Here is a 24291-nt window from a genome sequence, read left to right on the forward strand (position 1 = left end):
AGTCCTACTGACTTGAAGGTAACGCATTCTTTACTCTGACAGGGGTTTCATTGCACTGTAAATCAGCAAGAGCCGATGCATCATTAAAATGCAGTGTTTCTCCAGTCCCTGAAGAACAGCCTGTAAAACTGTTACAGCTGCACTTTCACATCTACTTATAGCCCTTAAAAGATAGCAACTGCAAAAGGTGTGCAAGTTTAATTAAATTATGTGATCTAGCCTGTTTTTGTCTGTCTCTAAAAGCTCCTCCAAGTGATTTGATTAAATATGTGAAATAATACTGACAAGTGGATGGACTGCAGTCAAAGTTCTCAAAGTGCCAATTGACTTGTCATAAAACTCCAATGTGCATTACAAAACAGGGCTTCTTAATCCATAACAAGTCAGTTACCATTCCTTTTTTTAATCTCTGTTAGTCTTGCTCTTGGCAGATTTGCCAATATTTTTACCTACTCAAATGCCATTAGTTCTGTAAGAACAGATTGTAAGTTGAATGCCCTTTCTGAAAATACATAATCTTTTAAGTAAGGTGGAGCAAACTGGATAATGTTCAGTTGGAGAAACTATCACTTCCCAAAGCAAGTGGAAATTATCCAAAATGTTTCTGGAATGGAACGAGCCACCAGAGCTGGCAGAAGAGTACTTCACGGATGTGTCCCATCCTGGAAACTAGCATTTTGCTCATTTCCAGAGTGGTTGTAGCAAGCAATAGATCTTATGGTGGATTCTGCTGGTGCAACATTGTCAGTGGAAGCTCACAGGCAGCACAGGATCCTGTTCAAGAGATGGAGGAGAAAATGTAGAAACATTCATGAGGTTAAACTTAAAGGTTACTCCATCACTCTGAAATTGCATAAAATATTTTGATAAACTAGCAAGGTACTCAGCAAGTAATGGGAATGTACCAAGGAATGTCACCATAAGGCATATAGCTGAGTTGGCAGATGGCTCTCAATTCTGTTCTCTTTTTCCTGAAGGCTTTCCCACCCTTTCCTCCCCTAAGGCATAATCCTCATCCAGTCATGCCTTTGTGAGAGCAATCATTCCTGGCAGACTCATTCCCTTCTTGTGCTTGTCCCTTTCACTCACTTCAACGGTTCCCTTTCCTTAGATCTCTGCTGGTGGTTCTCTGTCTCTTTTCTTGCCCTAGCTTCCTCCTGTATGTTGAGATCCACCTCAAGTTGAACACACCCAAGTTTTGTTTCTATTGGATCCTGTTGCTTTTGCAACCTCTTTGATAGACTTTGTGTTTCCATCACAGCTTTATACTTCATTCCCTGTTTTTCTTGAATGGCTGGAATACTGAGGTTGGAGACGACTCAAGATAATGTTGCTGACCCATCAAGGCCAAAACAGGAATTACCTTAAATGTGTGGCTAGCTAATGGATGTTTGAGAAGTCTGTTTAAGTTCATTTTTAATAAGGTCTTACTCAGTTTGTACCTTCTGGAATGAACACAGACTTCATTCAGTTCATGTCTGTACAGTTTCAATTTCACAATGTAATTTTTGGATCAAAATGATTGCATTCAACAGTATGCATGCATATGAAAAATGCATGTGAAATTGTGTACTTTTGAAAAATGTTCACAAAGAAGGTTTCATCAATGAAAGAAGTATTTGTACATTTCAAAGACATGAAGAATTGATGTGCACATTTTAAAAGAGAGAGAGAATTAGAGAGAAAGAGAGCAAAGTCCTTAATTTGATATGTTAAATCTGTTACATACATGAGATGGAACAAGCTTTAAGCTATAAGCTGGAAAACTTTGACAAACTTGACTTTGCTTGCTCACACCACCAAGACCACCATGAAGGTGACAGAAAGACATGCCTCAGTCCACATATTTCATGCCTTGAAGGCCAATCCTGGAGCCACAATCCAGACTCAGTGTCAAGGAAAAGGCACTGAGAGCTCAACAATAGGCAAACCTCCCTAACACTCTGGCAACTTCAACCAAGAAGATCCCATATTTTAGCCAGCAGTTCCTGATTCAGAAGAAGAGTGGTTGGTGAAACCTGAAAAACCTGCAGACTACATTGAAGAAGGTCAGCAATACAAAAAGCCATCAACCAGCTCCTCAGGAGAAAAAGGAATTAGGAAAGACTTGCAAGACCAAGGAGCTCATTTCAAAAAGGAAAGGAAAAAAATTAAAATCTTGTGGTTGTTGTTGTTAGTCGCGAAATCATGTCCGACCCATCTTGACCCCATGGACAACATTCCTCCAGGCCTTCCTGTCCTCCACCATCCCCCGGAGTCCACCTTGTGGTAGGATCATAAGAAAGCAAGGAGAAAAATTCAGAGCTCAACTATATTTTGATAATAATTTTTAGCCAAGCTATAGAAGCTTTATTGATAGAAGTACACAAACCTTTATATTCACCACATTCTTGATGTTGTTTTTATTAGTAGAAACATTTTTGCAAGTAATTCATCAAATAACCCTAAATCAGAATGTGTCAGAATTGTTAGGTATGTAGCCATGTCCCTACCCATGCGTTTGGGAGACTCTCAGTGATCCTAATTGCCTAACTCTGATGCTCCATACTATTTGGAACAGAAGTGTAAAATAGCATGGCAACATATAAAGTGCAATCAATCTGATTGTATTCAATTAATCATAATTTTGCAGGAAATGCAATGGAACAGGGATTAAAGTTGGTAATAGCAATTGTACCACAAACTATAAAATAAACACAGCTTGGGTAAGTAATACCTGGACTCAAATGAGATGACAAAAACGGAGGTATTATTGACAGTGGATGATGGCATCTCAGTGTAATAAAATATGAGCTGCCTTAGCAGGACAATGTTTACCTGTGGTACAGATGTATATAAATATCTTCCTGCCAATTGGAATGGTAACTATTATATACCTGCTTTAAGACCAGCAGTTAGAATACTACGTTCCCCTCAACCAGATAAAATACATATAAGATGGCAGTTCTTTGGAATGCTGTTCCTAATATATGGAACAAGAAGACCTTTGAGAGAAATATATAAATTCTCAGCTGTTCTAGAGGAAGTAGCAAATTCCACAGTTAAAAGCTTAATGGCCATAAATGAAGAATTGGGCAGTATGAGACAAATACTGGTACAGAATAGAACAGTCTTAGATTATCTGCTTGCAAGCAAAGGAAGAGTGTATGCACTAATAGGTTAAAAAAATGCCGCATGCATATCCCAGTCAACCAGGAAATAATTCAGTTCTATGCCCAAAGCATGCTAGAAGGTGTTGAAAAAATTATATTAATAGATTCATAGGATCATATAATAGTAGGGTCAGAAGTGGTCAAGAAGGCCACAGGGTCCAACCCCACTGCTATTGGATGCCAAGTCACACCCTCCCACTGTGAAAAATTTGGTCTTGGCTGACAAGTGTCAGGATGCGTTAAAGGATTACTAAAAGGTGCTGTAACTATTCATTATAATAGTAATAATATACTGTATGTTGTGATATGATGTATTGCAAATATTGCTCAGCTGTGTCCCCCCCCCCACAAAAAAAAAAAAAATCCTGTGCAAACCGTAAGTATCACAGAACTGAAAACCATGCTACTAACAGAGATGGAAATGATGTACAAAGATCTGCAAAGGTTAAACTGCTTATGAATATTGAAATGTGAAAGTTCAAAGAACTTTCAAAGGGGGAAAATGTCAAGGAAAAGGTTAAGTAGAGGATTTGCATTAAAATGTACTTGGTCTCTGTGAGTCACAGATAAGGAGTGAGTTAGGAAGGGTACTTGTTGATAGCTATGTGACTGCTTTCAGAGAATGCAGCTCTCCTCTTGTTCCAAAACAATGATGTACATGTTCTGTATGTTCCAAAACAACTTAAGCATGTTTTGTTATCTGGAGTAAGCAAAAGAAGTAAGCAACATCTGTTGTCAAACTGTTAACCAATCAGAGCAAAAAGAAAGTTGTGCCCGAAGTGTATGAAGATTGTTAGATTTGCATGCATGATAAGAAAGGCTTCTAGTAGGATTTTGTGTGCAAGTACTTTACTTTGAAAGGATCTCCAGCTTCAAACCAGGCAGGAAACTTCAGCATCTCCTGGAACAAATTTGGAAATCCCACAAAACGTCCCTAATCTTAAACTTTTCATGTTTATGCTGGAGGAAGAACAGGGGATCTGGTCTAAACTGGGATTTTAAGGGGAGAGTAGAAATGCTTTCAAAATACGGACAAGACCTTCTGTGCCTAGTCTGTAATAAAAATGAAAATGTAAGTCACACATTTAAACTATTGTTTTGGCACTGGGTGATTCCACGTTTTAATAAAAGATAGACACTAAAAATATGGAAATCTGATTTCCATTTGAAAGCAAACTGATAGGACTCCTTTCCTTCTACAGCCTATCTTCACAGTGGTCTTTTTGTTTTTGCAATGTCAAGGTGTACACATGGAAATTTGTATTTATGTAAAAAATGCAAATGCAATTGAAGTTCAAAGTTGCATTTTAGGACTCATTCACACAAATCTTGTATGCATGTATTTGCACATAAATTGCATTCACTTCAGTGTTGATTATTTTTTATTCTACTATACAGCCAATTGTTTTATTCAGTGTATCTGCTAATGCTGAACCATATAGCTTTGCAGATCTTGAAGGAAGTCTTAAACAATACAGTTCTTTGGTCATCCAACCCACTATTTTGTGATGGGGAGAGAAAGTTGATATATTGCTTTCACTCTGCATACAGTTTCTCACCTGAAATCTCTAGCGTACGATTTAACCTTAGTGGTAGAATTTGTTGAGGATAAGTGAAGGAAACAAGAATATACCCCTATAGATTTTAACTACACTCTGATATTGCAAGACTTGATATTTCAGGTTCACCCCACCATCCTTCTCCCTCTGTCAGTGGAAAATTAACTATCCCTTCACAATGTAGCCATGAAATTTCAAATGCCTCCCCTATGACTTCCAGCATATTTTTTCCTAGAAAATATAAATGCTCCTTTTGCTTAAAAGTGGCAGGCTCTTCCCCAAAGTCCTTAAGAGGGTACTATCAAAGGAGCGTTTTAGTCCATATACTAGACATAACTATATATATTCTTTATATCTGTTTCCAAACATCCATGTCATTTTTATGGGGTGTTAAAAAGGGAAATTTCAGAGCTGTAGTGGTCTGATATGCAAACACAGATCTTTTTGCCTGAGAAATTTTCATCCCTATTTTAATGTAGAAATGTTCCAGATTTACTGATAGCACAAAGTGAACTGCAAGACATTTCATTGCTGAAACAGTTTATTCTAACCATGTCTTTTCGAGCAATCTGTGACCATTTGTAATACTCTATCTGTTTAGAATGGTTACAGTTTAGAAAACAGCTAAACTAAAAGTGAAGAACTGTCCTCCCACCCAGATTTCACTTCCTTGTTTAATATTTGGTTCAGGTAGGACTTGCATGGAGTGTCTCCTGGTTTCTTCTCAGAGGCTGATATAAAAGCTGTGTTCAGAAAAATCTGGGTAAAAGAATTAGATATAATAGTGAAGACTATAAGGGATCATGTCTAACAATTATATGGAAATTAATGTTAATTTGCATCACTGAACTTTCCTCAAGTAACAATGCCCTCAGGGAAATTAACAGTAAAATGTGAAAAATATCAAAGTCCTAAAATCAAGCGGAATTAAAACCAACTTCATTATACAATTAAATAAATGAAAATATAACGAACAATAAGAAAATGCTAAAACAGATATCTACTAACCCTGATTTTCTTAAAACAATCTTTAAAATGCTCATTTTAGACCTCTGCCAAGAGCTGTGTGCCCTGTTTCACAGGAGCCCCCTTCATTGGGAGGAAAAAGGGACAAGGTATGGGAAACAGGGAAAAATCAAGAAGGTTTGACAGAGACAGGAAAAAGGAAACCAGTGGACCATCCACTTTGGGCTATGAGTGTTTAGGGCTGCAATCCTGTGCTGGGTTATGCATTTCACTGGTTTTGGTCGAGACTAATGAGTGTGCAACTGGGCAGTGGAATGCAGTACAAGGGACAATAAAGAGAAAGAGAGACAGTGTATCAGCTAGAACTCCAAATAAATTGTGAACCCCATTTATATTAGAGACCATCATGTGTTCATGTTATTTTCTAGCTTTTACTGTAATTCTCTGGCAGGTTTCCTGTTGCATTGGAACAAGTGAGGCTGGGTTTTTTCTTTGTATTATAGTTAGGCACGTATTAACTCACATAAAGGTTTAAAAATAAATAGAAACTCCCTTTCTGAGGCCACAGGGATCTGAGTTTACGCTTGTGATGATCCCAGAAAATCCCACTTACTTCCATTCATCAGACTTCTTTCCTGTGCTCAGCAGTGGCATAGGAAGTGAGGCAAGCTGAAAGGAAGTCTGTACATGCTCACAGCCACTTGTGGAACTCTGGTTGTGCAACCCGGCAACCTTCATAAGAAGACATGCAGTACCAACAAAGCCTGCAAGTTTCATGTGCAAAAGAGGGACACTGCTGCTAACACAACATACGTGCAGGTTCAGAAGCAGGAATGTCCCTGTGGGAATGCTCAGCACACTTGAGTCAAGTTGGATTCAGGGCTGTGAGAAAGCAGCCCAGAGTCCCAAGAACTGAGCTAAAGGAATCTGATGGATTTCCATCCCTAAAGTGGATTCTTCATGCACCCCATCTGATATCAGATCATCCTTGAACATGCACATGGCATGCAAGTCAGTGTATTCTGATTCGTGTTTCCAGCAGAAAGCCTTCTCCAAACCTGAACATGACCACAAGGGAAAGTGTACATATTCTCTTTTTGATGCACCCTTTGTAAACGTGGGCAATGACCAATGTTACTAACAGTAGAATATGGAAACATTCTTCTGTGCCCAAGTCCATTTTCCATCTGCCAAGTGTTGGTTCTTCTGACTTATGCTCAGGTGCTTTGGAATTTCTGTTCTTGTTGAGTTTATCTTAGAACTGTGATGTAGTGGCGGGGGGGGGGGGGAGTTGCACTTCTCCTCCCTTGCATATATCCTCTGTCACCTATCAGTCTCCTCAGCTAGCTGAAAAAAATGATGACAATTTCTTTTCCACTAAATTGAATAAAAATGATTGAGATCTGTGGAAGAAAGTACTATGCAGGGAGAAAATTTTTTCTCAGGTTCAGGAATTGTTGCAACTCAAGAAAAAGAAGGGTAATATTTGATTAAAAGCTTCTAAACCTAGCATGAATAAAAAAAGAAGAAATGTCTAGAATACAATGAACACAAGAGACATCTTTAGAGATTTAAAAGGTGCTCCATTGTGACATGAGCTTCAATGGACAAGAGTCTGTTTCACTAAAGTCATTGCAACGAGATAACTTGCTGGAGTCTTGCAAATATATAGTAGGAAAAGACTTGTAAAGAAAAGACACTTCATCAGATACATGAAAAGATGAAATGGGTTCTAGTCCATGAAAACTCACTTTCACAATCCTATGTTCTCTCTGCATGGCCATAGGAGTCCCTGGACTTCCAGCTCCAGCTTTGGAAACTCACTTTGAACTCAGAGTTGAGGTTCCAAATTTGAAGTCCTGTTCCTCTGCATTCACAGCTAGCATGGAAAGAACCATCCTGACTGCAACTCCAAGTGTTTTGGAACCATTCCATTGTGGGAACAGGGAGTGGATGAATTGAGTGCTTCCAGAATCTAGCCACAGGTTTCAGAATCTGCTGTCACAGACTTGAAAGATTTGGGAGTACTTATGGGATTCTCCTATTTGATCTGCAGTCTGACAATCAACTTTCCTCACACCACATTGATTCTCATTAGGCCTGTGCTTGGCTTTAAAAACTATCTTGAATTGCAACCTAAAACGAATGGCTTTATCCAGCATTACTCTAACAAGTCCCATTCATTTTAATAGGCCTATTCCAAATCAGACTAACACTGGATGCAATTCATAGATCCTAAATACATTTTGGACCTTACCTCCTTTGAAAGTGATTTCCAGACAATTGCTTAAACTACAACAGCAGAGAAGTAAAGGTCACTTCCATGCTCCTCTCACACTGTAAAACCCCTAGATGGTTGATTTTGGTCATCTAAACATGTTTCCCTAGAGGACTGGGATGCCCCCACAAGCTGGCAGAGCATGTCTCCTTCCTCTCCCCAAAAGCCTACCTCTCAGGTTGCTCTTACAACCCTGGAGCCATGGTGGCACAGTTTTTTCTGTGCCAGCTGCAAAGGCAGAGATAGGACCTTCTGAATTTGGAATCCCTGCCCCAACTTGCTGCAACTTTCCAAAGCTGGAGCTCTGGATACTCGTATCGCCATCTCAGCTGTTTAGCAGCTATAGAATGATGGCCTCAAACACTCTCCTGTTTTGTTCACTTAGAATTTCCACTTCCAGTTGACTTGACACTCTTTTTTTTGGGGGGGGGGGGAGTCAAAGATGAATTGTTCTTGGACACTGAAACTCAGTTCCAGTAGTCTTTCTTGGAAGATACCTGGGAATCCACATTGCCCACGTCTCTCTCTCTCTCTGCTGTAAAAGAGCCAAATAATATGCTGCATCCCTTTTCTAGACTTATGCATTAGAGACTGATGTATGAGTGATCCAGGAGGCAGCTCTTCCCACAGACCTGCTCCTGGAATCCCTTGTTTGAATGTTTCCCCTTAGCCACAGCTCCTGTCATCATAGCACCACCAGAGAATTTTCCTTTGGTATTCATGTCTGGGAACAGTTTATTCCCTAAACTTGGAAAACTAGAATTGCAAAGTTATTTAAAGGTGAATCTCAAACAGGGCTCAAGGGGATAAGTGGATTCATTCCATTCTGATGTCCCTCCACCAGCATCTTCCTTTTTGAAAAGTTTGCTTTGCACAGTGTCAAAGACAGTGAATGAAAATATATATACCATGTAAGTTCCCTCTGTGAAAACGCAGCAGAGGATGTCTATCATCATTCTCACTTAATTTTAAATATAGGATTAGAACATGTCCCAGTCCTCCTATTCTTCTTGCAAGGTGGTACTTAATATGCAAAACCAATTCCACACACTGGTGTTTAAAAATGATCCTTGCTTTAGAAAGGCACATAAAACTTTAAGACACAATGAAGACCATAAATTATCACTCCTGCTATGAACATCCAAAGGAAACTGAGCTTTAAGGATGATTTTAAATGCAGGGTATGGTGGGGGGAATAGTCACAAGAGGGGAAAACACAATAAATTAAATTTTTCTTTTAAGGTTGAAGAGGGTGGTTGTTGTTATTGTTTGACAATCTTTGGGGAACCTATCATTACTAGAGATGATCGAAAACTTTTGAACTAAAAGAAGACTTATATTTCTTGCCTAAATTACTATAAACAAACATTTATTTGACTTCCTCGAGGAACAATTCTGTGCATATTTAGACAGAAAAAAAATGGCCTACAATTTCCCTGGGGCATGCTAGATGTTGTAGGCTGTTTTCTGTTTAACCTGGTTTAGGATTTCACCTTTACAGATCCATGCTAAAAAAAAAAAAGGGGGGGGGATTCCCAGTCTCTGACTCAGATTACTCATAGAATGCTAGGAAATGCATGCAATTGCCTAGAAAGAACTGCCCCAGTCAGTCTTGTTGCTCATCATTTTCCACTGTGGGAAGATACAAGGAGTAAAAGGTAAAGGTTTCCCCTTGATGTCAAGTCCAGTCATGCCTGGCTCTAGGGGGCGGTGCTCATCTCCGTTTCCTAGCCGGGGGAGCCAGCGTTTGCTGCAGACAGTCTCCATGGGCATGTTGCCGGCATGACTAAACACCGAAGTGCACGGAACGCTGTTACCTGCCCACCGAAGTGGTCCCTTTTTATCTACTTGCATTTGCAAGCTTTCGAACTGCAAGGTTGGCAGGAGCTGGGACGGAGCAACGGGAACTCACCCCATTGTACAGATTCGAACAGCAACCTTTCAATCAACCAGCCCAGCAGCACAGTGGTTTAAACCACTGCACCACCTGCAGTCCCCTAAACAAGTAGTAAGTGCAAGTAAAATGAATATATTTACTAGAAGGGAATCCATGCCAACAGCATCAGTGCACTTCTCAATCACTTCAGTGGGCCATTTATTTCAATGGGACACTCACTGAAACTGATGGGAATTCCATAGTCAATGTGCTAGAATGCTGACCTTGTTATGCAGAAGATAAATTGTTGTTGATGTTAGTTCTGAAGTCGTGTCTGACTCATTGCGACCCCATGGACAACATTCCTCCAGGCTCTCCTGTCCTCCACCATCCCCCGGAATCCACCCAAGCTCACACCAACTGCCTCAGTGACTCCATCCAGCCACCTCATCCTCTGCCGTCCCCTTCTTCTTTTGCCATCTATTGTTCCCAGCATTAGGCTCTTCTCCAGGGAGTCCTTCCTTCTCATTAGGTGGCCAAAGTATTTGAGTTTCATCTTCAGTATCTGGCCTTCTAAAGAGCAGTCAGGGTTGATCTCCTCTAGGACTGTAGCACAATTTTAAAAAATGTGGTACCCATTGTTCATGCAACATTCGTATAAGTTCTTATAACCCACAGTTGACTCCTGATTCATCAGCAGGGACAGGTTCAATTGCATTCTCAAAACAAGGAATGGTTTTCCTACTTCACAAAACAGGCCACCATGCTGGCTGAGACAACAGTTGATCATAGATGAGCCATTTCAAAATCTTTGGCTAAGGATGCAGAGACAGAATTTCATATTGTTTCACAATCCTATATTAAATCTCCCTTTGTAACCAGGATCCAAATCCTGAATTCTGAACACAGAGAACTGAACTGGGCAAGCTAGTTCCCTATACACTGTCTTGCTTGACTGCCCTGTTTAGCTTGCCTGTTCAGGTAGACTTTGCGTTTGAAGGCTGTCCAAATTAATCAGCGCAGCAGAGGGAAAGGGTTACTCTGAATTAATTCTTGTAAGCAGCTCATTGGTGTCATTAAAGCTAATAGGAATGAGCTTCCAATCTAGCCACAGAACCTACACATGCAGAAATTTAGCCCTGGGATTTCAATTTGAAGTCAGAAATCCAGTCAGCACTTGCATAAACTTGCTTATGGGCAGACTTTCCCTTGCTGGATTATGGAGCATAATAGGCTATGGTAGGCTTAGGCTTAGAACCATGTTAGGCTAATAAGTCCGTATCCTAAAATTTCAGAAGTTTGCTCTAGATACTATTGCAGATCTTAGGCAAAGGTCTTAGTTTCAGAAGTTTTCAAAGCAATCACTTCTTCATTCCAATATGTAAAAAATACTTTCATTATGTTTATTATAAAAATATAAATGTTTCCACTACAAATAATTTTACATTAGTAACAGGCCATCTACAATTGCACAACATAATTAACTAATGGAGTAAGTAATGCTTTGAAATAAACATCAAAAGTAAATGCAGATTTGTCACATCTATACATTGCTTATTGGATTCTAAAGTACAGCAAAGACTATGTTATATGTTAACAGAAATAAATAATAGATGTAAAAACAATATTTTAATGATATAAAATCAATAATATGGTACATATTCTTTGTGAAGATTTTGTGTTGTCTGTTGATGTAAATAATAATCAAAGATAGGTCCTGTACAGGAAGATGGCCACAAAAAATCTACTTCCTCTACTCCACAGTTAAGAATTGTACACTGCTATGTTTACATATGTACAGGGGGAGATGGGTAGCATGGTTTAGGAGGCCACTGAACAGTACAAAATTGTAAGAAAGAGAAGACTAAAAGCTGCTTTAAAAACCTTTTGCAAAAATTAAATTCCTCCTGAACAAAAAAGGAACTCAGATCTTAGTACTGAACACAATCAGAATAATATTCCATAACCTTATTGGAGACTGAGAGATAATTAAGGATAGGTAAAACTAAAATTTATTCTGAATACTTGCTAATGAACCATTTTCTTTCTTTTACAGCCATTTCAGGTTGCCTTCAGGACAATTTGTTCCACATGGTGCTACTGAGTATATCAATAGAATTATTATTTTTCTTTTAAATGACTTCCTGCTAGCATGGATGTGCACTTAGAACTGAAGCTCAAATGCAAGGAGGAGAAGGTTATGACAATATTGGAAAACTTGAACATGGACTTTAGATGGTACATTCTCCTGAAATGGCAATGGAAGATACTATCATTTTGGATTCAGAAGGAACAAATAATTATTAGGAAGGTACACCAGCACTATTTTATGCTTGTTAAAATTTGATCCCATTTTGTTTTAGACTCGACAATCTTCCTGAGGTCATGGTTTTTAGAATAGAACCATTTAAAATGCTGCTACTTACCATATGGAATGATGGACAGATGAACCAAATGAAGCTCAAGAACATATGATACATGTTGATTTAGAGATTGTTTGCTATACATTGTCCACATACCATCTTGCAAGAACTTTGCACTCTTTATAGTACAATCCTATGCATGTAAGTCCCTGTGTTCAGTGATGCTTACTCCCTTGATCATGTATTTAGTATTGCAATGTTAATAAGTGAACATTAACAGGTTAAGAACTAGGCAAGGGATTTCCAGCTTTTCATTTTCTGGAACCCAGACTAATATAAGCAAGTAATTTTACGACCGTGTAACACATCATACATTTTGTTAAAAGTGTTGCACAGCCCAACATTATGTTCATACTGCAAACATTTAATGATGTGCAATTATGCAAGCTTGTGCTAGTTTGTGGAGAATATATGAACAACTTTCTCCATGTAGAAAAATGATTGTGTATTTCCCTGGATTGCACTATGCAGAACATTGTGCATGGAAATGTCCGTATTTCTTTACACGTGTGTGTGTGTGTGTGTGTGTCTGTGTCTGTGTCTGTGTGTCTGTGTATATATGTGCAGACCTTTTTTGGCAGACCTCTGGATTGGGGCCCATTTACTTGGAAGCAAGTGTCATTGGTTTCACTGAATTTTCTTCCAAATATTAGGATTGCAGGCAATGCCTAGAGAATTTGGCACCCAGCAGCCATTAATCCCAGTCAAAACATATAAAAATGTAAACAGTAGGAAAGAATTCAAAGGGAAATAAATATGCCTTTTATAAAAAAAATAAGACTTGCTTTTGTTAAAGAATACACTTATCAAAGCTAGCCCCATGACAAATATTATTTGTGAACTATTGCCTCCATTATATCACAAACATTGTTCATGTTTTCCTTCCAGAGCTGAAATAGAATATTGCAAGAATATCATTACAGATATGGCCAGACAATTCTGAGGTATTATCCCCAAATATCCTTACAAGAATTACTTTAAAGAAATAAAATACTAGTCACCTATCCTTTCCACCTATAAAAAAATACTGAAAGTTTTTTTCCCCTTGCTGCTGCTGACAATTGATCAAAATACAGCATTACATCCATAGACGATTTGTTTGCCTTTCATGGTATTCGGTCCATTAACATTTGAATGGCTCTAAGTTACATGGAAGGATTTTAAAAACATTTTAAACATTTCCTTTCAAATGCATTATAGGTTTGAGCAGTCCAGTATTACAAGGGGGGAAGCACCCTCCTTCAAGAATAAGAGATAGAAAAAAAAAAAGTTTTTCATTCCTATTTTAAGGCAATTTTACTCAATGTATGAGTCTCTCAGTGGGCTTGAAATTTCTACCCAACTGTCATATTTCCCACTTTGTTACAAGAGTGCCTTTTAATTCTCGCAGTTTTTCATTCATCACCATAACCTTTGCAGTCACTTCTTGCTTCCTCTTGTTGTGTCCTGAGTGTCAACATTTTGGTAGTTTACACAGGCACCGGACCATTCTTTGTATGCATTTCTAGAGACTTAATACTGCTAATAAGCTTCTTCTGTGGCCCGACAATTGTCACACCAACTTTCTTCATGTCACTGGAAAATACAAACCACAGCTGATGAGTTTGCTGTAAGTTACATTTTCATAAGAATAATTCAGAATATAAGAAAGGCTCTTTTTCATTCTTGAAAAATCTGGAATATTTCCAGATCTTAGAAAACCTCCCATGTCATGGTGCCCTCCATGATGCCTGGGAATTGTGGGAATGGCAGTCCAATGGCTTTGGAGGTCAAGGGCAAGTTGGGCAAGGCAGATATAGGAAAAAAGTGGTCCTGACCTGGATTGGAACCCTAGCATGGGAAAGCCATTAAGATTTGACTGGGCTCCCTGTAGCTTATAGGTACAGATTTCATGCGATGTCTGCTTTGTCCCTGCATTTCTGTGAACAGGATTACAGATGAGGGAATGCTTCTAAAGATTTCTCTGCAGAACCCTGGTTCATGGGTTAGCTGTGACAAACAGGTGTGTGCTTTAACTGGACTGAAAGTGTATATTTTGGAGTGTGTGCTGTAGGGCTTAGAGAGTTGACTAGGCCAGTGAGACCTGGGTTAAAATCGCAGGTCCCCAGTGAGTATTCAGCTAGCAAGTGCACTGGGTGATTTGGGGCAAATCACTCTCTCTTTACTTAGCATCTCAAAGAATCTCCCTGATTTCCCTGGAGGAAAGATAAGTTTAAAAGTTTGTGTGTGTGCAGTCTTACAACATCAATCAATAACTGTATGAAAAATTTATGTTTGTTTACATTGATACATCTGCTTGAAAGGTTAAAATTCTTGGAGATCTGCAGAACTCTAAATTACCTCCAAATGGTGGACCAAATGAGGGCTGAAAACCTTTTACTCCTATAACACCTCATGAGCCTAGGCAAAACTTGATAAAGAACTTTGTCTTTTCCTAAAAAAAATCAAAATGTTCCATTTCAAAAATATGGAGTCTTTTTTAGTGGGAAAACACTATTGCATTTACCTATGGCATAATATTTTTAACTTTCTTCCATCTCATACCAGCTTAACTACACCCACTAAATAGCAGTCCGACTAAGGAAGTTATACAGTGCTCCCAGCTACTGCTGCCCAACCTTAATTTAGGGTTTGACAAGGCCCTTAAGGAGAAGTAATTGCAGAGATCTTTTTATTGTGTGGTATTGACACAGGTATACTTTAGGGCCTTCTCAGGAAAGTTGAGCTATTAAATCTTAAACTACAGCTGAAATACAGATACGTTCACTTGGGCTTTTGAGATATAAGTTGGCACTGGGAAATTCTATGTTCAGTGTTATAGTTTTAGGTTTGATTATACCTATGTTTGATTATTCATATGCATAACTGATGTATTTTGTAGTTGTTGTCTTAATTACACAAGGTGCCATCCTTTGCATGTTTAGACAGAAAAAAGGCCAAAAGCTACCAGCATGTTCCAAGCAGCATGGTTGGCAGGAGCATGCTGGGAGCTGTCAGTCTTTTTTCTGTCTAAACATGCATAAGATTGCACCATTAATGGATTTTTGTAGTGCTTGCAGCCCTAGTGTCTCTTGGGAAGAAGACAATTATATTAGCATTGTAATTTTCATTTATAAGTGTAGTAACAAAAACACCTTTGTTTGTGCTAAAGGAGAACATGGTGGTCTGCTGGTGGGCATGAGCCAATTTGGAGTCAGACAATGCATGAATTTATTTAGGGTGAAATTCTATGGCCTCCCAACATTATCTGGGAATGTATAGGATTATTTGTAGTTTCATTTCTGAGGTCCTGTGAATGTAGAGCAAACCCCTCTCATGCACGCCTTCACAGGGACTATAAAGAGAACCACTCAGGCTGCCCCTCTGAGACTGGAAATCAGCCTCTGAAAAGGCTGAAGGGGTGTGTCAGGAAAGGAGGAGGCGGCGGCGGCGGCGGCGGCGGCAGGGGCTGATAGATTACACTGTATCCAAATGGCATGCCCCTTCCTTTCCCTCCTCTCTGCAACATTCATCTGTTTGCCAAAACAGTCTTCCAGGATAAAATGCAGAGCATGAAGTGCTGGACAGGAGAAACTGAGGACACTTGAACTTTACACCATGCGTTGGATGCATGTAAGCCTGTGTCCAGGAGCTTATGTGCATCAAAGGTGGAAGGTATTGGATTGTGCCTTTTAATGTTTAATTGCTAGGAAGCTCAAAGGGTGACTTAGGGCAAGTCACTCCTTCTTGACCTTTCATCTCAAAGGATCTCTTTCTGAGTTATCCGGAGGAAGGATAAGTAAAATGTGTGTGCACTTGTGTGTGAAGCTGTATGAGAAACCACATGAGAAATGAACAAAGGAATAAGTTTTAAGACAAACTCTTACTCTGAGGAAATCTTGGCTATTGTATCACATGAGCTGTATTCTACTCCTGTGAATATGTCCTTGCATTGTCCAAGCCGAATGCCATTGAGCCAGTCACCTGTTGAGCGGAAAGCTGAGATTTCAATGGTGCTTTGGTCCAGAAGGAGATTTGATGGCCTGGAATAAAGTGAATATGATGATAGTAAGAGAGCAGGAATATATGCAAGTTCACCTCACATCTCAACTGTGTGTCAGTCCCAGCAACAGTGTCCAGATGACTTGGCAGGTCACTTGTTTATGTGCAATTGTATGGCTGCAGAGATCTATCCTATTCTGAGAGGTTGCTTTAGAGAAACACCAACATCATGTAATCACAGAGCCTAAGGCTGCCATCTATACCCATGCACTGAGAGTAAGTCCCACTGAAGTGGGTGGGGAATTATTCTAAGGTCAGCTTGCATCATATTGTCTTATCAGTGAACCAGCTTATACCTTAAAATCACTTGTTGCAATGCATCTTCGACACACATGTCTATTTCTAATTTGCAAAGGTAAGTTTAATTCACTTCCATTTTATGCAACTTGACAAACACATCTCAAATAAGAGATTAGTTGACAGCAATGATAAACTTGTTTCATACAGAGAAATGAACTTCTGGATCACAGTAATTTTTAGGTATGTTATTCATTGCTGGCTTACATAAGAAACAGAAAGAACCATTGTACAATTGTTTGCTTCCATATTATTTTTTCATGCCACACAATTCTATTCTATTCTGTTCAGTTGTTCTTACTGTTATTCCAGTTGTTGTTTTTTCTCTTTTTAAAAAGAACTTTTTGGATTTTGAGCATCAGAACTACTTCCATCCTACTCCAAATAGCCAACCAACATGCTTTGTGCTTTAATGTAACCTCTTATCCATGTTTTCAAAATTGTACTAAACTACAACAGCACCTATGTTTTGCACATGGGAACTTGACATTCTGTACATGAAGTAGTGTAGCTATTTTGCTACATTTCTGATAAAACAAAGGTTTATTTTTCTAAAAAGTAAAGTGTAGGACTCATATGCTTACCTTATGTTTGTTTTCCCACTACATGATACAATTATATCCAGTTACTTTCACTACTCCTAATTTATCTATAATACTAGGTCACAAATCCCTGGTTCCCCCAATATTATACCTGGTAGACTACCAGGTAGAGGAAGAGAAAATTACTGTGCACTGACTAAGGAAGCTCTCTCACTCCCCCAGGTGGCCTTAGAGGCACAGTTGCTTGGATTTTCCCTGTCACCTGCCCTCTTGGCTCTCAGGCCAACTGTTACTGCCTGAGGGAAAATGACAATACCCTTAATGGTTGGCCAAGTTCCTACCCTGCTCCAGGCAGCTGGGAGCAGCCTCTGACTTCAGCTCACAGTGCCCAGAATTACTTCAAAAGCTTCTCATTAAAAAGAGAGTTAGAGAAAGAAAAAGAAAGGAAGCATGAATTAGGCAAACACCTCATCTGATTTTCAGCTATGTTCCTGCTAAAGGAGAATGCAGAGACTATCAGTCAAGGACTCCTCCATTCTCAGGAATTTGTATCTCCCTTGAACTTTGTTGTCCCCAGGGATTTTCACACTAGAGAGAGACAGCGAAGCAAAATAGAAGCTTGTGCCAACATTGCCATTCAAGACTATGATCCTATACATATTTTGTGGCAGCGGGGGGTGGGGGGGTGGGGCTTTAACCCCTATCACTCCTCAGCCAGCATGGCTGGCCAGGGAATGCTGGGAGTTGTAGGACTTTTTCTGTCCAAATATGCATAGGGTATCACCCTCACACTTTCTATATGGTGGTGTCCATATTTGCAAAATGTGTATGCAAAATGTAGTTAGCTACCGTTCTTGTGTATTCCGCTGCAGCGGTCCTTGGGCAACTGCCAGTCATCCTACACTGATGATGCCACAGCGTCCCTGCTATGTTTCTTTTCTGCCCACCCACCCTAATCTCAATCTCAGGTGCTGACAGGGACTAGGTAGGCTCAATTTACTACTATGACCTGGAGGAAAGCCTCCATGCAAGTATTCACAAATCTACCTCAGGCATTTTAGTCCATTAGGAGAATACTTCAATTTCTACAATTGTGGGGAATCACTATGGATTCAAAATTGTATAATGATCACAATGTACTGCATAAGACTGCAATTCCACACATGCTGTTCAGAAGTAAGCCCCAATTACTGCCTTATGAATTCAAGATTTCAGCCTTAATTTACCTTTGTGGGCTCTATTTTTTCCTCTTATCCTAGCTTATTATAGAGTTACCCAAAAGTGCTGGATGCCTCATCCAAGATATAAATGTAACAACAAGCTTCAGAATTCTTAAATGGTATCTTTTTTTCTCTGTGTTACTTCATCTCTCTTACACTTTAAAAATACCAACCCACTTTAAGATGTGTGTATGGTCTTTGATATTATGTAGCTCGTTGTGGGATCAAATGTTTCTCCATTCATTCATTCATTCATTCATTCATTCATTCATTCATTCATTCATTCATAGTATGGTACTCATGGTGGTTATGGAATATTATTCCATACGGTTGATCATTCATTTCCAGAATGTATACAACACTCTTATATAAGATTCCAAACAGTAAATAAAAATGAAGAGTTTGAGAGAGAAGTAAAATGAAGAATTAAATCATATTTATGCCTAATAACATCGTGGCTGGTTAGCAAGAGAAGACTGTTTTAAGTTTGTTTGGTTTTTTTTAAAACCCTCTTTAGCATGTGCTGAAAACAACATGACATTGATGTGTGCCTGACCTCAGCATTTAGCGAATTGTTTTGTTGGCACTCATGTTGATCTAGGGCTATTCTACATGAAGCTGTTAATCTGCTTTATTTAGTTTTGGTTTTGTCCCAGAACTGAGATCCAAGCATTACAGAAGGACCATTTCCTTTCCTTCTTTTCTGCAACAGAGTCTCTAGGCGGCATTGCAGTCTAGAGAAATAGCACATACACACAGGTTTAAAAAAACCCACTTTTAGTTTTAGGATTAAATGCCACATTTTTTCTGCTTAAGAAAGCAAAAAACAAAAAAAACTGAAGGCCCAGTTTAAATGTAGAAACAAAAGTGGATGGTCACAACACTGTCTCAAGAGCTCACAAACAACCGTGAGTAGGTACAGAGTGCGTGATCTGCTGAACAGTCCCGAGAAGATGGAAAGAAGCTACATGCTGCTCAATGTTGTTGTTTTAATGACATGCCTCTGTTGAACTGTGTGGGAAACATTGTCAAGGAAAACTCTCCACATGCTTGCAGTTTGCTCACATGCTGCATGTAATTTCTTCAGTCGGAATTGCAACTAGTTCCCCTGAATGTCCATTTTAAAAATAAATAAATCCAGAATTCATCCTAGGAACTATTTTGATTGCACACAGCTAACTTCTGTTTGTCTCATGAAGACCACATTAGTAATTTATAGTTTTCTCTCTATAACTTCTAGGATCCCAAGACATTTATTAAACTATATATGAAGTATGGAGAAGTTGCTTTTCTCTGGTCAATCCAACATATTCCTTTATTCCAATAAAAGAGGAATTGCCTTAACTACTTTAGGGGCAAGGGTGATGTATAAACAACCTGAGAAAGAGCAGAACAGCAGGATTACAAATTGGATGAGGCCAGTAAAGCTTTTATGTTCATTGCTGGGACTGGGGTATAATGAAAACAAAAATACGGACTAATTTTAATACAAGGAACCATAGCATAACCAGTATTGCAAAGTATCATTTTTCTCCTTGTAGAATTCTAGGCATTAAAAAAAATCACAAATTAAAAAAATAGTTACTTTCCTCCTTGGAGAGGCCATCTGGACAGTTTATCAATGAGCAGGAATTTGTCTCTTGCTGTGAAGAGTCTGTGATGTCTCCTCATGTGCATCGAGGGAATGCTGGGATTTCAGAGCATCTGCATTCACGGGCTTCCAGCCCCCCTCCCTCTGACCCAGCCCCCAGACAGCAGGTCTAAACACGAAATTTATGGGCTGGGTGATGCGCGCCATAACCTCACACTTTTCCTGGACAAATTAGATGGACTGCAATCCATGCAGCTGTAAATGACGTCCTGCAGGGTTCCACCTGATCTTTCACAGCTTTTCATAAATCAGGTCCTACTAGCGTCAGACTGCAGTCATTAAAAAGAAATCATGGAAATTACATGTTTGCTCAAGGGAAGGGAAAGAACTTTACCCAGCACCATTGTCCTCCCCTCCCCACCCCACACCACCACTTTCCTTTGCTGCTCCTCCTCTCACCAGCTACATTTCAGGAATGTTTTCTTTGTGGTGTCAAAGAAACAAACAAAAGTGAACCCTACAACTCTCGGTGTTCTTCACTGGGCATATAAGATGGCTGGAAGGCTGCATGTGCTGCCATATGGCTCTCATAAATAAAAGGACAGCAACCCACTCAAGAGTGAGATTCCGGAGCTGATGTTCCACCAACGGCCTCTTGCAGTCAGCTTTTATGGACTGACCTATTATGTTAACAGCTGGAATTCACCTTGTTCTCTTGCATACAAGCCTGGAGAGCCATGGTTTGCTGTCATTAAGATGGATGTTGCCACATTGCAAAGAACTTTCTGTCACACCGCATCATGTCTCGAAACAGACATATAAATAGCAATGTAGCTCTGCCTCCTGCTGCTAAAAATCGCTGCTCTGAGTGTGCCAGCTGTCCAGTGGGAAAGAGATAACTCAATTTGTAACCACTACCATCAAGCGCTGCTACTATCTGCGACATAGCATTGTGCTACTAAGAGATATGTTGGATACTGTACTTTGTGAGCTTCCAGGGCTAATTTAACTTGTTGTCTTAGCTGTGCTGCACTTGATTTCCCCCAGATCACAGAGCATCTATCTCAAACTGGTAATTTTAAATACTTAGATTGTCACTTATATAAAGGCTGCTGGAGATTCCTTTGAGCTGAAAGCTGACATTTATGGCTTATAAATAAAGCTGAGAACCAGAATCCTAGATTAATTATATGATCAACATAGTTAGTGACTCTAACCTTAGGCAAGCATAAGTGTATTTTTTAATATTATCTGTGCTGCCAAATGGAAACATGGATGTATCCACTTCCCAACAGGAGACCAGAAAATAAATGACACACTGAGGAGACATTGAGACATTTTGTTGACTTTAATTATCTCTGTACCACAAGAAGTACAATCTTTGCCTTTACAGCTATTTATGGTTGTTTTAAAGAGTCACTCAGGTAAAAATTAATAATTTTGTTCTTAAACAAAACTAATCTAGCTTGTGGCACATTCGTCTCTCCTGTTATGTCTATCATGTTTGCTCAGTTCAGTAATAATCAGATGGCAGCTTCTTCTGGTCCATGAGGAGTGGGGGAAATGTACAACAAATATCAAAGGCATTTCCTTAGCCTAAGGACTTACATTTTTTTAATGTCGTTCCTTTAAATGTGCAAACCTGTACTGCAGACAATAAATGTCACCCAAAGTGTAAATAGCCATTACAATTTGTATTTGTGCTTTCATTTAGATTAGGTTTATTGTTAATACGTTAGTTTGTGGGCAGGGATTAGTTTGTTTTAACTCAATAATGGTACAATGCCTGGTATTTGAAGCACTTTATGAATAACAAATGTTATTACATATACAGTGCCATAAATATACACGAATGGCATTATAAAAACAATACTAGTAATGAATTACAATGATTAAGCACTTGCCACAACCATCTGATGAATACAGCTTTGCATATAGGAGGGTTTGTGAAGTGCTTGTAAGAAACAATAGAGGGAAACAGTGTCAGCAAGAGGATAATGAATCACCCTTTGGGCCTGTAGTTTTGGTTCAGCAAATTAGAATTGGATATGGATAGCCAAAGTCAAATATTGGTCTTCCATGAAGACCAATGTTGCAAATCACTGAATCACAGTTACACTACTTTCTCAGAATTATTCTAAGGATAAAATGAGACAATGGCTTGGTTCATGTGAACACCATCATTCATTGGTTACAGTGAGACATGCAAAGGCTTAAATAATCCTTGCGTAAATGTAGAAGTGACCGTGGGTTGTATGAGGGTTGAAATGGGACAGAATGAGGGTTGATTCACCCTTGCATAACCCCACATTAGCTGGGTTCACACATCAGAAATTCAAACTGTGGTGTCATGTGTCCCACAGCCTGAACATGCAAGTCTGCATTTTGTTTTGGCTGACTGTCAGCATGATAAACTATTATTTACTGAGACATTATTATGTGGTGAAAAAAATAGTTCTGAATGGCTATTCTTGGGTAGAAATGCTTAAGGATTTCATTCAGCTCACATTATTAGGTAAACCAACCAGATTAATTCTTCATGGTCTAATACGCACACTTGGAACACAGTTACACATCCATTTTTGCACTTTTATGGATTTTTTGATAGTCTTTAACCAAAACTAAACTAAATTAACCCAAATTGTGTATAAAATGTATATTTTAATATTTAGTTTTAGGGTAAAATTTCAGGGTAAAAAGGGTACAGAACTGTACATTTCAGTGTAAACTGCATTGAAAATATGTAGTTTGCACAAACTGCATATTTTCATTATTTTAAAAAATGCACCAATTGTTAGGCAATGAGATAGAATGGACATAAGGATGAACACATGCAAGTGAACGAATGAAAGGATGCAAAACTGAGGCAGACTGGAAATAGCCTATCTCTACTGGTCTTGAGAGCTGAAGAGCTATGTTTCAATGTGTTTCCTTGTTTAATGCTGTTTTTAGCATTGGTTCCTGATCGTGAAGTAATTTAAAAATAGTTGGATTTGCTTTTCTCCAGTTAAACCTAACTCTACAACTACAGTTTCAATTCCAAAGGAAAAGGCTCACATACTTTTTTTCTTCAGTCCATTACAGTATTTTATTTCAGCAGAGGGAATAGCTATGCGCTGGCTGCACTTCAAGTTTTCAGGGCAACAATAGTACCCCAAGTATTATATGCTGTCCCTGTTTGGCTAAATGTGTTAAATCGGTCAACTGAACGGATACAATCCTTGTTCCTGTGGAAAATCTTGGGATTGCCAGGGTGTGTCCCCGAATAGTACTCTGCTTGGAGACTGGACAATCCCAGCTGGAGGCAGTGGCCTGGCTGAACTCCATTAGGTTTTGGCTATGCATATATTATAAAGTGGATTGTGACAGCTTGACACATCACTTGTGTCAGACTCCGTAGTTCCAATAGGGATCTCCTCACTTGTCAAGAAATTAAAGCTGTGACATATAGACCCTGATCAACTGGGGTTTTTAAGTCAAAAGCAGGCTTTCCAAGTGATTAAAAGGAGAATCTTGGCTATAGAGCTGTTGAGTGCTTCCAAGAAAACGTGTTCCCCTCTGCACCTACATATTTCACTCAAAATAGGACAAATGGCCACCAACTCAGTAATGTTTTATTCTCATTGCAACCAACGAGTCACATTAATCATGACTAACTTCACTCCAATTGATTGCAATGAAAGTAAATGACAACTAACTAGAGAGTGTTTAAAGGGACCAAGGAACTAGATCGGGATAAGATGTCCTTTACCCCTCTCCCTGCCCCAGCGTGATGTTACTGGGGTAACATTCAGGCACCCTGACATTCTGGCACCAATTTCCTACTTCCTTTATCCCCAGGTAGATCCATCACCACAGCACAGAATCTTCCTTGTCCTGGTAATCACATAGCTCCAGACAGCCAATCCTATGTCACTATTGGATATACAGCTCCACAGTGTCCTCTTCTCCCCCATTATGGGCGGATTGTCGGCAAGAGATGCCACTAGGCTTCCAGATGTTCTTCCTGGACCCCTGCCAGTTAGGCAAGCAACCTCATCTGGAAACCTGACACCAAACAGGGTTAGCAGGAGAGGAGCCTCCTGGCCCTCTTTGTACTCATTCTGTTGTATGTGTGGAATCTTCCTGTAATAACAGCCAGAACTGGGAGCTGGTCTCTAGATTTGTTCCAGACATCTGCTATTCAGATTGTTTCTCTGTGATTCTGATGCTTCAGCATCAGTCTACAGCTGTTCACAAAACTAGATGCTCACTGCTATTTTGGATGCCCTGCTACAAAACAAAATGTCTTCTCCCTCTTTTTTCCCTAATTTGTCAAATAGGTAACCCAAACCCAACTTTGTATT

At 39.3% G+C, this 24291-nt stretch overlaps 1 protein-coding gene across 3 annotated transcripts in view; it reads right to left on the reverse strand.

Moving 5' to 3' along the window:
- Positions 1-11501: 11501 nt before the first annotated feature.
- EPHA3 (EPH receptor A3) overlaps positions 11502-24291 on the reverse strand; it is a 239559-nt gene continuing 226769 nt past the window's right edge. For all 3 annotated transcript variants that reach the window (XM_044442162.1, XM_044442161.1, XM_044442163.1), the window contains 2 exons: positions 16121-16276; positions 11502-13829 (listed from right to left, as the gene is read on the reverse strand). In XM_044442162.1, coding sequence (XP_044298097.1) covers positions 13724-13829; positions 16121-16276 — 262 coding nt within the window. In that variant the 3' untranslated portion in view covers positions 11502-13723. The remainder of the gene's footprint in view (positions 13830-16120; positions 16277-24291) is intronic.

The sequence above is a fragment of the Varanus komodoensis genome, unplaced genomic scaffold, assembly GCF_004798865.1.
Source record: "Varanus komodoensis strain SLA01 unplaced genomic scaffold, ASM479886v1 scaffold4, whole genome shotgun sequence".
Taxonomy (NCBI): domain Eukaryota; kingdom Metazoa; phylum Chordata; class Lepidosauria; order Squamata; family Varanidae; genus Varanus; species Varanus komodoensis.